Below are 16,511 nucleotides of genomic sequence, written 5' to 3' on the forward strand. Positions count from 1 at the left end.
TTGATCAGAAATTTACAAACACCTGTACTCCGACTCCTCCCCTGCCCAGACAGGACTGCTGGGAACAGACACTCTTCTGTGCCCTTTGGCACCATACAAGGTTCCTTGGGTCAGTCCAGAAGGTCTGTGAGCATCATATAGGTGCCAGCCCCCTTGGTGGGCTCCATCTCTGGCCCTGAGTCGCAGGGGAGGGGGCTGAAGGGCTTCAGACTGGCTCTGGCCTGTGACACCCACTTCTTTCTCAGCTTCACACCATCTCCTGCCTCAGCTCCTGTCGAGGAACAGTTAAAGGCCCGGCTGGGCTGCGCTCATGGGGGAGGAATGGAAACATGTCCGTTAAGTTTCACGGAAATCATTTTGAGGGGCCCACGTCTGGCCGATGGTGTTTGGGTTCCTGTGGTCCCGGGCTGGGCTGCCCGTTTGATTTTGAGTGGAGAGTAGCCAGCTTTCCTCCCTGCAGCCGCCTGGGCCTCGTCACCGTGTGCTTCCCCCAATACTTGGACCGCTTATGAGCCCCTGGGGCTCAGGCCTGTAGCAGGTAATGCTCTGGCCAACAGCTCGGAGTCCCGTTGACTTGGAATGTTCTTCCTTTTTACTGGCTGCCCCTTATATGGTTACAGTGTGCGGCCAGCTGAGCCAGTGTGCGAAAGCCAAGGCGTTCCAGGCTGCAAGCCTTGGTCTGTGAGAGGTAAACATCATTATTGGGCCCCACTTGAAACAGTGCAGGATAGACAGCTGGGAAGGCCGCCTCCAAGGCTGGTGGCTGGTGGTGGCCCCAAGGCAGACACCCAGGGACAGAGGCAGAGGGTAGACTTGACCCGTCCAGACCTGCATTGGGATCCTGGCTCTGTCTTTCTCCCCTTCTCTGTGATCTTGGACCAGATAAAGAGTCTTAGTTTCTTTATCTGTAGAATGGGATGTTCCTACTTTGCCCCTAGGATGGTTTTGTGGCCAAGAAAGAGAATGTGAGTAGAGGGCCTGGTGAATAGCAGACACCCCGAAACTGTCATTATTATGGGGGTCACCCTTGTGTCTGGGCTTACCAATGACGGTGCCAGGACCCTCTTTCCTTCAGAATGGGGGCTGTAGACATTCCTTCATTCCTTCATTCATATATTCATTCTATAGATAGCGATGCAGGGCCTACTCGTGCTCAGCTCTGTGTGGGTGCTGGGGACACAGCAGTGACACCAACATTTGTCTAAATGCCCTGGGCCAGCGTCTCCGATTTTACAGCCGCCTGGCATTAGAATCTTTCTGGGATGGAGACAGGCTCTCTTCCTCTCGCTCCAAGTCTTTATTTTATTTCCCTGTCTCCAGGGGCCTCATTTATAAAACGTGATTTTTCTGTTCTAAGTAAGCTCCCTTTATGCCGGATTCTTGTTTATTCTCATCTTCCTTTACATCCTTCAGCGATAGATAGACTCAGAACTTGCAGCCAGTCTGGGGCAACCAGAATGGCTTTCATCAGGCTTTTTTAAGAGTCGAAAATCACAACCCTTGGATCCTAGTACCACACCTGGTTGGGACCCTCTGGCCTTGTCCCACTTGCCTATTTTACAGATGGAAAAGGTGTGGTTCAGAGAGGGACACTTTATTTATCCCTCCACATCACTGAGCACCTATATCGTGCCAGGCACTGAAAACCCTAGAAGAATAGGAGTCCCTGCCGGCTGTGTTAGTTTCCATTGCTGCTGAAATTAATGACCACAAATGTAGTAGCTTACAGCAGCGTGAATGTGTCATCTTGCAGCTCTATAGACCAGCTGTCCAACGTGGGCCTCGCTGGGCTCAAATCAAGGTGCTGATGGGCTGCTTTCTTTTCTGGAGGCTCTCAGTGAGAACCTGTTTGCCTTTCCCAGCTTCCAGGAGTCGCCCACATTCCTTGGCTTTGCCTTCGTTTTCAAAGCCAGCAGCATTGCCTCTCTCTGATGCTTCTTCCACAGTCACCTTTCCTTCTGACTCTCACCCCTTCTGCATTCTCTTCTCCTTTTGAGGACACTTGTGATTGGATTGGACTCACTTGGATAATCCAGAATCATCTCCCTACTTTAAGGCCAGCTGACTAGCCACTTTTATTCCATCTGCAACCTTAATTCCTCTTTGCCATGTAAGGTTCCAGAGATTAGGATGTGGGCATTGGGCGGGGGGGAGCATTATTCTGCTTACCACTCCTGTCCTCAGGGAGCCCGGGGTCCACCGAGGGAGACAAAAATCAGCGTGGGATTTGCCATGGGAGCCCAGAAATGAGGACACCTGACCCAGCTAGGGTGGGAGTGGGAGATCAGAGAAAGTCTCCGAGAAGAGACGAGGGGTGACCTGGATCTAGCAGAATGAGGAGTTAGCCTGGTGGGAATGGAAGTAGAAGGCATCCCTGGAGGAAGGAACAGCATGTGCAAAGTCCTGGAGGCAAGGGAGGGAACATGTGTGTCATAGTGGCAGAAGCCTAGGGAGAGCAGTGAGGCTGGAGGTGTGGCCAGGTGCTTTCTGAAGGCAGTGTCAAACCTTTGAGCAGGAGACTGACAAGGCCAGATTTGCATTTGAGAAAGATCACCCTAGGGTCCTGGTGGAGAAATGCTGGAGAGGAGGGAGACTAGAGAAGGGAAAACAGTGAGGAGGTGATTCAGTGGAAGAGGTGATGGGAGCCTGGATCTGGGCGGGGCAGGCGAACGGAGCAGAGAGAGTGGGCTGGTGAGCTGATGGAGGGGAGAAGACTGTTTAGGATGTGGTGAGGGTTGTCTGTGGGCAGGAGAGGCAGGAGGAAGGGGCGGGATGATGGGCAGATTTCTGCTTTAGGAGTCTGACTGGATGGGGAGGCAATCACTAAGGTAGGGATGTGGGGGGAAGGGTAAGCTTAGGAGGGTATTGAGTTAGATTTATGTATTGATGGTCTGTGCCCCGTAAACATCTAGAGGAGGCATCCTGGATGGATGAAGATGGAGCTCGCATCCATCATATCAACGTGTATCAGTTAGTTACTGCTGTGTAATAAACCACCCCAACTGACTGGTATAAAACAGCAATCACTCATTATCACTCATGTGTCTGCATGTGGACTGGGGCTTGTCTCATCTAGGCTGGGCTTTGCTGGTGGCTCAGCTTCAAACTGCAGGTGTGCAGGTCTGCAGGTCAGCCAGGTGGCGACATTTGGGGATGCTGACCTCTCCTTTCCCTCTGGCCCTGACCTGGGTGCCTTCCCCTGTTCCTCTACTCCACCTTGGATCAGCGGATGACATTTGAGCAAAGATCTGCAGGAGGTGAGGGAGTGAGGATGTCTTAAGGAGGAGTATTCTAGGCAGAGGGAACAGCCAAAGGCTGCAAAGGCCCTGAGATGGGATTGTGCCTGGTATGTTTGAAGAAAAGGAAAGAAGGCCAATGTGGCTGCAGGGGGTGTGTGAGTGGGAGGGTGTAGCAGAGGAGTTCAGAGTTAGCAGGAGCCTTAGTTATCTGAGGTCAGGAAGGTCAGAGGAAGTGGCCCCTACCCTTATTATTATTGCTACTGTCACTTTTTATCCTCTCCTCCTGTCCCCCACAGGACCCCCCCTCCTTGGATGCCGCCATCCAGCATGCCCTGGCGGGCCTCTATCCCCCTTTTGAGGCCACAGCACCCACCATCCTGGGTCAGGTGTTCCGTCTCCTGGATTCTGACTTCCGGGGCGATGGACTGAACTTCCTCCTGGATTTCCTGATCCCTGCCAAGCGCCTGTGTGAACAAGTGCGCGAAGCAGCCTGTGTAAGTCAGAGGGATGTGGGAGCAGGGGACAAGCTCTCCCAGAAGGCCAGGGGCTGGAGGTGAGCAGAGAAGGAGGTGGGCTGGCGAGTGTGTTGTTGAAGGGCATGAACTGGGGACGTGGGATGGCTTTCAGGTGTCATTACTTTCTCCAAAAAACACTTCAGCCCCATAAATGGACAGGAAGGTCACTTGGCCCTTTACGCTCTGACATCTAGGAGTCAATCACGTTTGCACTTTGACTAACAGGGAGGGAGGCCAGCCTTGTGGGTTCTCTGGCCCCCAGGAACTGGCACTGTGGGCATCACCTGGCTGTATTGGCTGAAGTGCTGCAGCTCCAATGGAAATAGTAGAGAATGTCCTAGACCTTCCCTGGAGCCCTTGTGGCATCAGGACTCTCACTTTCTTCCCTGGAGACTCCTTCAACCCAGATCTCAGGGAGGCCTCTCCTGAGGCAAAGGGAAAAGAAAAGTGTTTTAGGCAGGACTCACTCGCTGCAAATGACAGATCCTTACTCAGACCAGGACAGGGTGATTCGGACCAAGGCCCGAGATGTTCCGCTGATCAAACTCCTCCAGGACTCTTTCTGTCTCTTGTCTCTGCTTCTACTGCTTGCCGGAATCATTCTTACAGGCTAGGTGTTTCCCAAGGCTGGAGCCCAGGGCAGTACTAGGATCAAAATCCTACTCTGGAGAGGAAAATGAACTCCTCCCCATCGGCTGCAGATAGAAAAATCACAAGGAAGGATCCTGATTGGCCAGGCTCGGCTCCTGTGTCCCTGCTTGGACCAATCACTGTGGCAAGAGGAATGGGGTACCAGGATTGGCCAGGCTTGGATCCTGTGTCCATGCTTGGACCAATTATTGCAGTCAGAGGAATGGGATACCAGGATTGGCCACTCTTGAGTCATACGCCTACCTCTAAGCTCAGAGGGTGGAGACTGTTTTAAGAAAGGGTGGGGAGAGGCCTTTGGAGACCAAAGCCTCAGATGCCCACTGCTAGAACTTACCCACACCCTTCACAGAGTTGCTGACTCTGCCCTACTCTTCTGTTATTCAGTGCCCACCCCTACTGCCCCAGCGTCAAGAATCGCTAACAGCATCTTAGGTCCTACTAGCCTTTCCTGAGTTGCTCATGCCTGTCGGGGACCTGGCACATCGGGAGGACAGATAAGCAGAGGGACCGTGTGCGTCATTTCAGTGATAGAAAGAAATTGAATGTAGCAGCTAAAAGTTCAGGCTTAGGAGCCAGAATTAGAGATGGTTGGAACTGGAAGGAAATAGATCATTCATTTAAGCTACTTAGCACAGTGCCTGACACACAGAAATAGCTCCATACACATTTGCTGTTCTTTTAGGAGAAGGAAGAGTCTCACTGAAACATTGCAGCCAATTTCCACATATCCATGTTGACATCATTTAAGCCATATCCTCCCCATCCTTATTTCTTCTCCCTGACAAGCTGTGCAAATGCCTGCTTCCTTTATTTGGCCATTAAAACGGCATTTGCACTGTCTCTTTCCCCATTTCTTCTAGGGACAAGGGTCACAACATTTAGATTTCTTTATTTCCAATTATCTTTAACTTTAATCGTAATTATAGGTGAATTCGTGTCGTCTCAGAGCAGGGGGTAGTAGCGTGGGATTCATGTATGCCCTCAGGAGTCAGATGCCCCAAGTTCAAATCCAGTCTCCATCACTATGAAGTTGGGGGATCTATGTCACCTCTCTGAGCTTCAGTTTTCTTATGTAGGAAGTGGGAATGTTAATAACACAGGATGTATGTACCTCACCGAGATGATACACACAGCTTAGCCCAGAGCCTGGCATGAAGTAATTGCTCAGTAGCTGCTGGCTGTTACTTTCCCACTGTCTCCTTTCTCCCTCTGAAATAAGAATGGGCCAGCCTCAAAGTCTGCCTTTATAACCACCAGCACCCAGACAGACAGCCACCATCAATGAGGTCTGGAGGGACTAAGGACAGATACAGCCGGCTCCAAATGTGAAAGTCTAGGCACAAGTCCTGCTTTCGCTACTTTTCAGCTGTGTGACCATGAGGCAATTCTTTAGCCTCGGTTTCCTCATCTGTAAAGTTGAGGAACTTTCCTGAACTGCCTGCACCACTGAGTTACTGAGTGTCAAATAAGATGATCGTAACAGTCATTTCTATGGTGCTTTGCTATTTGCAAAATACCTCTGGACTGTTTCGTCTCGTTCACTGAGAAGGTGACGGAAAGGATGTTGTAAACAGCAGAAGGCTATGTGGAAAGGCTGGAGTAACACAGACTCTTGGGGTTTATGGATATGAAGCTTCTTGGAGACAGCCGAATCTGCAGTGTAACTGAAATGAACTGTTTTATCAACATGGTAGGTACAAGTATGGTCAGATCACATTATTTCCCCAATTAATAATTCCAGGAAGCACCTGCTTAATTAACAGGAAGTTTAGTGTCACCCCCTGGAGGTCTCCTATATACACATGCAAATTATATGAGATTATCCAGGGCTTATTCAATCTGTAGGAATCAGATCAGACTCTTCCAAAAGTCAGGTAGAGAAAGACCTGTTGGCAGTCTGGTGGAGCTGTCGTTTCTGTTGTTGCCACGTGGTGTCACTGTTGAACACTGGGTCTGCACAGCCCTGACAGCCCCCTGGAGAGGCCCCAGGATGACTTGCTGTGTCTACCTGTGTAGAGAATTGCTGGCACCCTCTGTTTAAATTTTTTTTATTGTTTAGCCTCACCTGCCGTGTTGTTAACTGCTAATGGGAAATAAATAAATAATAAACAAACAGATAAATATTCTGGGTCTGACTTTCAGACCCAGAAGAGCAGAATGATTTTTCAGGGCCATCCAGCAAGTTCGTGGCAGGGTCAGATTTCCTAACTTCTCACTTAGTAGTGTTTCTACTTCACTCTGTAATCTCTCTACTTTACAAATTAGAGAATGGAATAAAGGCAGTACGTAACGTTTTTTAACGATTGAAAATCCTACAGTTTTTCAAAAGGTAAATATTGTCAAAGGGAGAGGGAAATAATATTTATTGAACGTCTACTTATTATATGTTATGCATTGTGTTGGTTTTTAAAAAAACATAAATGTATTTATAATCTAACTTGATCCTCATACCAACCCAATAATACCACTATGTATCATTATTCCTATTTGCAAATAGGGAAATTGAGACTCAAAGAAGTTAAGTCATTTGCACAGATTAGTGATTCAGACCTTGGAAGCCACGTCTCCCTGGCCCTAAAGGGGAGGGTTTAGCTTGAGCTGGCTTGAGAGAAGTTTTGATAGGTGGAGAGGAGAAGGGAGCCAGCAGGACGATCCTCGTGGGAAAGGTGCTTGCTAACTGGCGCCTGGCACTCAGAGCTTTTCTCCTTTGGCCCAGTAGGCTAGCAAGTATTTTCAAGGTCAGGGCCAGGACTAAGGTGAGCAAGAGGCGTGGGAGGCACAACATTGAAGGAGGCGCTGCCTCTTGGGGCTGTGTGACTTGCAGGATGCTGAGAGTGGAGCCTCCTTGGATGCTGTGTCCTAGGCACCTTTCTTGCCTCACCTGAGTCCCCGACCTGTTCAGGGTTCCTTCTGGGAGAGGGAAGGAAGCAAACCCGTGGGCGGGGTTTTCAGGGCCAGATTCTCTGATGCCAGCCCCTTCTCTTTGCAGACCCCCTACTCACACCACCTCTTCCTGCATGAAGGCTGGCCTCTGTGTCTGCGGGATGAGGTTGTGGTCCACCTGGCATCCCTCAATCCCCTCTTATTGCGCCAAGGTGACTTCTACCTCCAAGTTGAGCCCCGGGAGGAGCAGTCTGTCTGCATCATGATCAAGTGCCTCTCTGTGGACCTCCACACAGTGGACACGAAGCCTGTTCCCGAGTCATCCTACCCTATACTTTTCACCCAAGCCTGGCTGGAGGCCATCAACAGTGACCTTGAGGGCAGTCCCCTACACAACTGCCTGGTAGCTTCAGAAGACGGGATTGCCCCTGTGCCCTGGACCAAAATAACCAGCCCAGAGTTTGTGGATGACAGACCCCAAGCAGTAAATGTCCTCTCCCCAGCCTGGAGATCCCTTCAATTAGAGGCACTGGATTTGAACAGCCCCCAAGAGCTGCACCAGGCCAGGTCCCCAGGCAGCCAGGTGCTGCTTGCCCAGAGTTTGGCCAAGGGCAAGGGCAGGACACATGGGGACAAGTATCCAGGACTTATCAAAGTGGAGCAAGCCGGGCCTGGGGAGGTGGGCTTCAGGGTGGACGAAGTGGCCAGCCAGGACTTGGAGGGAGATTATGTGGCTCTCCTGGACTTTTCCCAAGAGAACCGAGGAGGGTCTCCCAGTAAGGAGGTGGAGACATCCAGTGGGTTTCCTTTTGGCGCACAGGAGGAGCTATCTGGAACTAAGGAAATCCCTTTCTCTCAAAGGATACTGCCTCTCTCAGGGGCCAATGGGGGGCCTTCCTTGGAAAAATGGACTTGTGAGAAGCCAGCAAGTTCGGGGGAGAAACCCTGTGTTTGCGACTTGAGGAGAAAGGTGAATCATAAAGTTCCCACCCAAGACTCAGAACACCAGCCCCAAGAGCCCTACCTCAGTGTCCTTGTAAACCCACTGCATGGTGCCTCTGGCCTCGGGCCAGGTGTCTCAGAAGAGTCAGCTCCCTCCAAGACACAGGGACCTCTGGGAGACTCAGAGAATATAGTCCAGCTCAATCCGGGACCAAAACAAGCATCCTCTGCCCGGCTGCGCCCAGCTTCCCCTCCTGCTTCTCCAGCCCCTGCAACCAAGATGGAAGAGAGGACCCAACAGGAAAATGGGAGACTTCCCAAGCCTGTGGCCAGGCCCTGTCAAAACACTTCCCCCACTCCTGGGCTCAAATTCTCTTTCTTAAAGCGGCAGAGGCAAGGCCCTGTGACTCAGGAGAAAGCCTCGTTCCAGCATGACGGGCCCTGGAAAGTCTTGTGTTCACTCTACTCTCCCAAACCCAACCGAGACAAGTGCTTGGGGAAAGGTAAGTTGCCCACTCACTCAGCTGGACAGGGGAACTGTTCTCTGCATGTGATCAGGTGACAAGGTGGCACAGGCTGTCAGGGGCAGAGACCCACCTGGGCTGGCTCAGTCTCAGGGATTTAGAGCATGGGGTGGCATGTCAAAAGGCTTGAGGTCTCATGGGCCTGGAATTGAGCAAGGTTCTGTGATTGTGTTGAGATGGCCTGAGTCTACACCCCAGCTTGGCCACGCACTGGCTGGGTGACCTTGATCGAGGACGTAACCTCTCTAAGTCCAGGTCTCCCTGTCTATACAATGGGGATCTGTCTGCCTCCTCAAGTTGTTTTGAGGGTCAAAGACACACCAGAAGTAAGGAGCTTAGCACAATGCCTGCCCCATAGAAGGAGATCAATATTGTAAGCTGTTACTATTAGAAAGTTAAAAGGAAAACATTTTCCCTGGGAAAATCCATCTTCTGCTTAACACTCTTTGTTGTTTTTTTTCCCCAGCTGGAACAACTCAGACCAAAACATCTGGCCCAGACGCTGACTCAGACCCACTGACCGAGGAAAAGGCTGGCTTCCCAGAAGCTTCTGAAGGCCCTCCAGAAAAAGGCCCCGCTCTGAATGAGGAGCCCCCAGGGCCCGAGCCCAGGTTTGGGGCTCTGAGCATGGACATCTTCCATTCCAGGATAGCATGCCTGCCAGGTCCTCAGGGATTGTAGGGGCAAGTGGAGGTGGAGGGGAGAGAGCTGTGGGGATGGGGAATGGGGCTGGGGTCCCTGAGTACCCTCCGATGCGGGTGGGTATAGGGGAGGCAGGGAAAGTTCTAGAGGCCTGTGTGCTGGATCAAGCCTCCCTGGGACTCAGATTCCATAAGTTTCCAATGAAGGAGGTTAAAGCAATTTCTAGCAATCCATCCATCCATCCATCCTTCCATCTTACTTTCAGCGAGGCCATCAAGGTGGATGTCTTAGGTCAGGTTCCCTAGAAGCAGAGCCTAAGACAGGGATCCGTGAAAAAGTGATTTATTTTACTGAGGGTTGCTCTCAGGGGAAGGGGAGAAGGGAAGCAGGGCAGGGCAAGGGAGGAGCTAAGCCTGCATGTGGCCTGATTCCCCGGGGAGGGGATGGGGGATGGGGGGGTGGTTCCTGGAGCATGAATTCCATCACAGAGATGGTTCCATCTTAAGGTTCAGGGGCTGACTTTTGTACCCCTGGATCTGTCAGTCATCAACTGCAGCCTGATCCTGGGATGGGGATGCAGGTGAGCCCATGATCCAGTTCAACTGAGGGCAATTCTTCAGACAAGGGGGCATCTCTAAGCCAATTTACAGCCAATAATTACAGTCTCTGGGGGAATGGGTGCTCTGGCCTGATGAAGGGGTCCGGTTGGGCATTAACATCATCCAATACTGAGAGCATTATCCCTCCTGTTTAATATTTATTCATCTTTGCAATTAATATTTATTGAGCACCACTGTGTGCCACGCCCTGGGCTTAGCACTGAGGATTCAGCAGGGAACAAAGCCTGCCCTCAGGAAGCCTATATTCTAGTGGTGGAGAAAATTCAACAGGTTATTACAATACAGTGTAAAGAAATTGTGACTGTGGGACAGTACAGGGGGCTGTGGGAGGACAGATGAGGCCCCTGGCCCAGGCTTGGGGTGGAGGAAGTAATGTGAAGCTCAGTCCTGTAGTATGAGTAGGTGTTATCCGTGTAAAGTGGTGGGAATGGTGTTCCAAGCTGAGGGAACAGCATGTGCAAAGTTCTGGCAGCAAGAGAAACCACTGTGCTTTCTGGGAACTGACTGTTCTGCAATTCTCTTTTACTTCATAGACTTCTAAATCTCTGCAGGACACGTCTGTGGGGACATTGCTCTGTCATTTCGAAGCTCCTGGGGAGCATCGTCTGTCATCTTCTTGGTCATCATTGTTGAAGCTCATGCTGTTTATTCCCATATTAATGTACACAGAATCTCACGATCCTTTTAGGGCTGTCATGTTACAGGAGCTCAGGTTTTATACGTCAAAGTCCCTGTTCTTAGAGGCTGGAGACCTTCATTCCAGTTCCAGCTCTACCCCTAGCTCCCTGTGTGACCTTGGAAGAGTCACTTGCCCTCTCTGAGCCTCATGCTCCTCCTTGTGTAAGAGGAGAAGGAGAGGAAGCAGATTGGACTTGACTCGCTGTCACTCTTTCCACAATTACTCTCTTGTAAATTGTTTGGCTTGCAACATATACTGATGGGTCCCAAGTGCCCAAACAGTGCCTGGCACATAGTCGCTGCTCAAAAATATTGGAGTGAATGAACATTCTCCACATGGACGTTCTTTCCATTCCCTTCCTCGACCTCCTCTTCATCAGCGATCTTGTCCTCATTACCCCAGCTACTCCTCCCATGGCCGGCCCCCATAACTCACTGCTCCCTCCCTCATTACAATGTCTCTCTTCCCAGATCACACATTACCTCAATTTTAATAGCCCTTTTGTCCCCCAGAACTCTCAACCCATTGATCCAACCACCTTTTCACTGTCCCTCCCCACCCTCCATCATGTCCCCACTTCCTTTTAAACACTCTCATCTCCCTTGCCTTTCTCTTCTGCCTTCGTACTTTCCTGGAGAAATCCCAACCTCAGTTAAATCCAACTCTCTGCCTGCTTTCCCGCCTTGCACCTTTACAGCTGAACGAAGCCAGAAAGTCCGCATAACCACACCGACTGGTTGCCCATTTGATTCCTGATCACTGGCCTCCAGTGGGTACCACTGGTGCCCATGGATCCTGTTACTCTTCCAGAGTCTTGAAAGGTGCCCCCACTGTCCTTCCTGAATGACGATTTCACACCTGCTCCCTCCTCTGACCTTCACCACCATCTCCCTCAGCCTTACTCTCAGCTGATGACCTTCCTTCTTGTTTCACTGAGCAAGTAGAAACAATCAAAAGGAAGTCCACAAACTCCTGCCACCCCATTTAGCTACCTACCTGCATCGGTACCCACCCCCTCAGCATCCTATTCCAGATACAGGGAACAATCCCTCCAGTGGTGCACTACACCTCCCCACCTACTCAAAGACATCCCTCTGGCAAGATTCTCCTCTCTTCTCTACATAATCACCTTTCCTCCTCTCCATTGGACCATTTCCATCAGCACAGGAGCATGCCCAGCTTGGAATGACCCATTCTAGGCCCCTATTCTCATCTTCCTTTTACATCAAAACCCCACATAGGAGTTGTCTCTGCTCCGTATCTCAGTACCTCCTCTCCTCTTAGTCTCTCTTCAACTCACTCTAATCAGAGTATTTGCTCCACCTTGACATTGGAGCAGGTCTTTTCAAGGTCACCAATGACTTCCATGTTTCTAGATTCAATCGTCAGTTCTCAGTCCTCATCATCCTTGACCCATCAGCAGCATTTGACACAGATGACTGCTCCCTCCTTACTGAAAGGCCTTCTCAACTTGTCTTTCAATCTTTACTCTCACCTGGGTTTCTTCCTATTTCACCGGCCACACCTTCTCAGCCTCCTTTGCTGCCTCCTCCTCATGTCTCAACCTGGAAACCTTGGAGGCTCCCCAAAGCTCAGTCCTTGGACCCCTTCTCCTCTCCCCCTAGACTCACTTCCTTGATGATCTCATCCCATCTCACTGGTGAATATTTGTTTTAAGTGTTGTCTCTACACTGATAACCCCCACATTTATTTTTCCAGCCTGGACTCTGCCCATGAACTCCATACTCATCTATCCATCCATGTACTTGATGTTTCTACTTAGATGTCTAACAGGCATCTCTAACTTAACATGACCAAAGATGGACTCCTGATTTCACACCCCCCTGTACCCTTCCCAGCCTTGTAATCTTTCCTAGAACACTAGATCCTGGAGGACTTTCTCTTACACCCTACATCCAATTTGTTAGCAAGTCCTGTCAACTCTTCCATCAAATTATATACAGAATTTGATGACTTCACACCACCCAGGGCCAAACCAGCATAGTTGCTTGCCTATTACAGTAGTATCCTCACTGGTCTCTTTGCTTCCATTGGAGTTTCCTTGTAGCGGAAACAGTCCCCAAAGTCTGTGCTCCAAGATCAAGATCTGCTCCAGGCCAGTCCGTGTGAAGCAGGCATCCCAGGCTCCCTATTAGGATCTTTCCCTCACCTCCTTGCCTCCTTTCTTCTCCTCAGGTCTCTTCAGCTCCAAACTTTCCACAAAGATCTGTTCTCCGGAAAGAGACTAATCAGCACTAAGGTGTGAATGACTGCTCCCATTCTGAGGGTGGGAGTTACATATTCCTTTCCAATTGTGGTCATAGCAAATTACCAGAAACTCAGTGGCTTTAAAAAACACAAATGTAATATCTTACAGCTCTATAGGTTAGAAAGCCCAGATCTCGCTGGGCTGAGATCAAGGTGTCAGTGGACTGTGTTCTTTTCTGGATACTCTAGGGGAGAATCCATACCTTGTCTTTTCCAGCTTTTAGAAGCTGCCTACCTTCCTTGGCTTGTGGTCCCTTCCTTCACCTTCACATCCAGCAACAGCACATCCCTCTGACCCTTCATCTATCTTGATATCTTTCTCGGACTGGCTGAAGCCAGGAAAGGGCCTCTACTTTTAAGGATCATGTGATTCGATTGGGCCCACTTAGATAATCTAGGCCTAGATTATCTCCCCCATCTCAAGGTCCTACCTTAGTGACATCTGCGAAGTCCCTTTGCCAGGTAAGCTAGCACATCCACAGGCTCTGGGGATTCCAGAATGGACATCTCTGGAGCCATGAGTCTGCCAACCACAGGCACAGAGCCTCTGGAGAGGGCTTTTCACAAAAAGCCCCTGATGCAGAAGAGAGGGAACAGGGTCCCAGGGGTTGAGACCTCACCCTGAGCTTTCAGTTGCTCTGTACATATCTTTAAAATCTTTGTCTTTAAAATTTCTATACATTATTATAATTCTTATAATTAAGAATTATATTTACACTTTCATATAAAAATGTATATTTCAATATTTTAAAATTGCTTGCCAGTTAAATTACTAGCATTCCCCCCACCCCAAGACTTGGAGGGAGTGCTTTAGAAGGTACAACAAGTTTTTCAGTGCCTTTGGGTAACACCACCCACCACCTCCCAACCTGCTGTCTCCATTTCTTCCTGAGATCATAACCCAATGTGAACAGCGCAGCTTCCAGCCAGGCTCTGAGGTGCTAACGATGGTATTCCTGGCACCAGCTGTCAGACGGGGTAGCATCTGGGGCAAGGGGGCCTTCCAGGTGTAAGCAGATCAGGTGGACAGCTGTCCATCACTGCAGTGCACTCAGACGGCATCTTGCGTGCTCAGCCGGCCCTGGCTGTGTGCAGAGCCCTGTGCCAGGCAGAGCTTGGCGGGGGGACCAGACACTTGAACTGGTCACTGTGTCCCAGTATGGAATGTCCTGAGTGCTTGAACCCTTTGCTACTCTAAGTGTGGTCTGGGGATCAGATACATCAGCATCACGTGGAGCTAGAGAGAGATGAAGAATCTCAGACTTGCTGGACCACAGTGTGCATTGTAGCAAGATCCCTAGCACAACAAAGTTTGAGAGGCCCCACTCTGACCATTTATTCATTGGTCAATTCCTGACATTGATTATTGGCTCCTGTCCTGTGCTGAGCACTGGGATATAAAGAGTTTGAGCCAGTGAACACCCTTAAGGAGCCCTCAGTCTTGCAGGATCTAAAAGAGGCCTAGGTTTGCTGGGGGAACCTGGGGTGGGAGAAAGGTCTCTCTAGAGGGCAGGGAGGATGTCTTCCTGGAGGAGGTGGCATCTCAGCTGGACTTTGAAAGCTGAGGAGAGTTTCACCAGATGGAGAGGGGACAGGGAAGGGAACCTCTGGCAGAAGGAACAGTGTGAACAAAGGTGGGGAGGTGGGAAAGGGTCAGGCTAATTTACGCAGTGACAGATGACCCATTCCAGCTGAGCCATTGGTGACAAGGAGAGACATAGTGTATTAGTCTGCTAGAGCCGCCCTAACAAAGTGTCATAGACTGGGGGGCTTAAACAACAGGAATTTATTTTTTCACAGTTCTGGAGGCTAGAGGTCCAAGATCAAGGTGTTGGCAGGGCTGGTTTCTTCTGAGCCTCTCTCCTTGGCTTGTAGATGGCCATCTTCTCCCTGTGTCCTCACATGGTCTTCCCAATGTGTGTCTGTGTCCAAATTTCCTCTTCTTATAAGGACACCAGTCATATTAGATTAGGGCCCACCCTAATGGCCTCATTTTAACGTAATCACCTCTTTAAAAACCTTATCTCCAAATGCAGTCACATTTTGAGGTATTAGGGGGTTAAGATTTCGATATATGAATTTGGGGGGAGAGGACACAATTCAGGTCATAACCCAAAGTATATGAAATGAGGCTGGAAGAGTGTGCAGATCCTGGGGAGACTTAAGTGCCAGGTTGAGAAATTTGTGCTTTCTGCATGAGGCCATGAGAAGCCATGGAAGGTTCTAGAGCAGGGGAGTAGCACCACTGGAACTGTGATTGAGCTCCAATACAGCAGACAAAAGCTCATCTCTCGGTGTGGTCCAGGGTCAAGGACTGAATCAGGCATGACCCCCCACCTTAACTGGCAAGTTGGGTACTGTGGCAGACGGGGAAGCTGCTTCCTCTCTCCAGGCCTCAGTCTCCTCATCAATAAAATGGGCCCAGGGACATAATGTAGCATTTCCTGACCTGAGGGACCCAATGGCCCTGAGAGGATTTCAGAGGGATATGTACAAACATCTCTAACTTTGCAAGTTATGTAATTTTTTTCATGGTTTAATTATTTCACTTTTTAAAAACTTTCTTTTATGAATAAATTCAAACATAGAGAAAAGTAGAGACTATAGGATAATGAAAACCCACATACCCATTACTCAGATTTAATAAATCTTAACATTTTGGCATGTTTCATCTTTTTTTTTCCCTGAAGTATTTTAAAGTAAATTACAGATCTTCATAGTTTACCTGTAAATATTTTAATGTGCATCTCTTAACTACAAGGACATTTTGCCTAATAACCACAGTGTCATTAAGCACACCTAAAAAAAAGTAAAAATAATTCCTAATACTACTCAATACCCAGCTCATATTCAAATTTCCCATATTGTCCCCAACAAAAAGTTTTCCTTTTGGAATTTAGTATAAATGAATATTAGGAAAAATCAAACCCATGATATCAAGAGGATATAAAAATATATATATACATATATATGCACATATATGTACAAATATATATATTTGTGTGTATATACAAATGTATATATTAATGTATGTATTTTTGCATAAAATGTATATACAAATGTAGATTTTTTAATTTTTAAATTTTAAAATTTTCAAACATGTGAAAGAAAGAATGCTCTAGATGGCTTCACCCCTGTGTAAGGCAGCACTTGTGAAGGTGGTTAAGTTTGTCCAAGGCTTCATGAGCTACATAGGGTCTCACACACTTACACACTGTGGAGGGTTGTACCCACATGCAGTAGATCCTGCTCATCGCAGGGTGGCCTTGAATGAGGTGACTCTGGGGGGCAGGGCTCCGAGCCCAGGGTGCAGGACAGGCTCAGTTTCCAGAGGCCTGGGACTCTTTCCCCCTGTACTTCCCCTTCCCCGCAGCGTAGACAGGCTGTGCTGACCCCCTGGGACTCAGACTCTTGACCCCTGTGGGGAACACGGAGCACCCTGTCCTGATTCCTGGAACAGGAAATAGTCGGTGGAGAACTCATGGCTGGAAGTCAGCAAGAATAAATAGTGAGCTGGCAGCCACGGGCTGCACACGGGGGGCTGAGAT

At 49.3% G+C, this 16,511-nt stretch overlaps 1 protein-coding gene across 1 annotated transcript in view; it reads left to right on the forward strand.

The window, feature by feature from the left end:
• The first annotated feature begins 3,331 nt into the window (after positions 1–3,331).
• The window catches only part of KIAA1755 (KIAA1755 ortholog), a 31,181-nt gene continuing 18,001 nt past the window's right edge, over positions 3,332–16,511 (forward strand). Inside the window, exons 1-4 of the mRNA XM_060032944.1 lie at positions 3,332–3,346; positions 3,536–3,733; positions 7,395–8,733; positions 9,221–9,418. Of these exons, the coding sequence (XP_059888927.1) occupies positions 3,332–3,346; positions 3,536–3,733; positions 7,395–8,733; positions 9,221–9,418 (1,750 nt within the window). The remainder of the gene's footprint in view (positions 3,347–3,535; positions 3,734–7,394; positions 8,734–9,220; positions 9,419–16,511) is intronic.

Source organism: Delphinus delphis, chromosome 15, assembly GCF_949987515.2.
Source record: "Delphinus delphis chromosome 15, mDelDel1.2, whole genome shotgun sequence".
Lineage (NCBI taxonomy): Eukaryota > Metazoa > Chordata > Mammalia > Artiodactyla > Delphinidae > Delphinus > Delphinus delphis.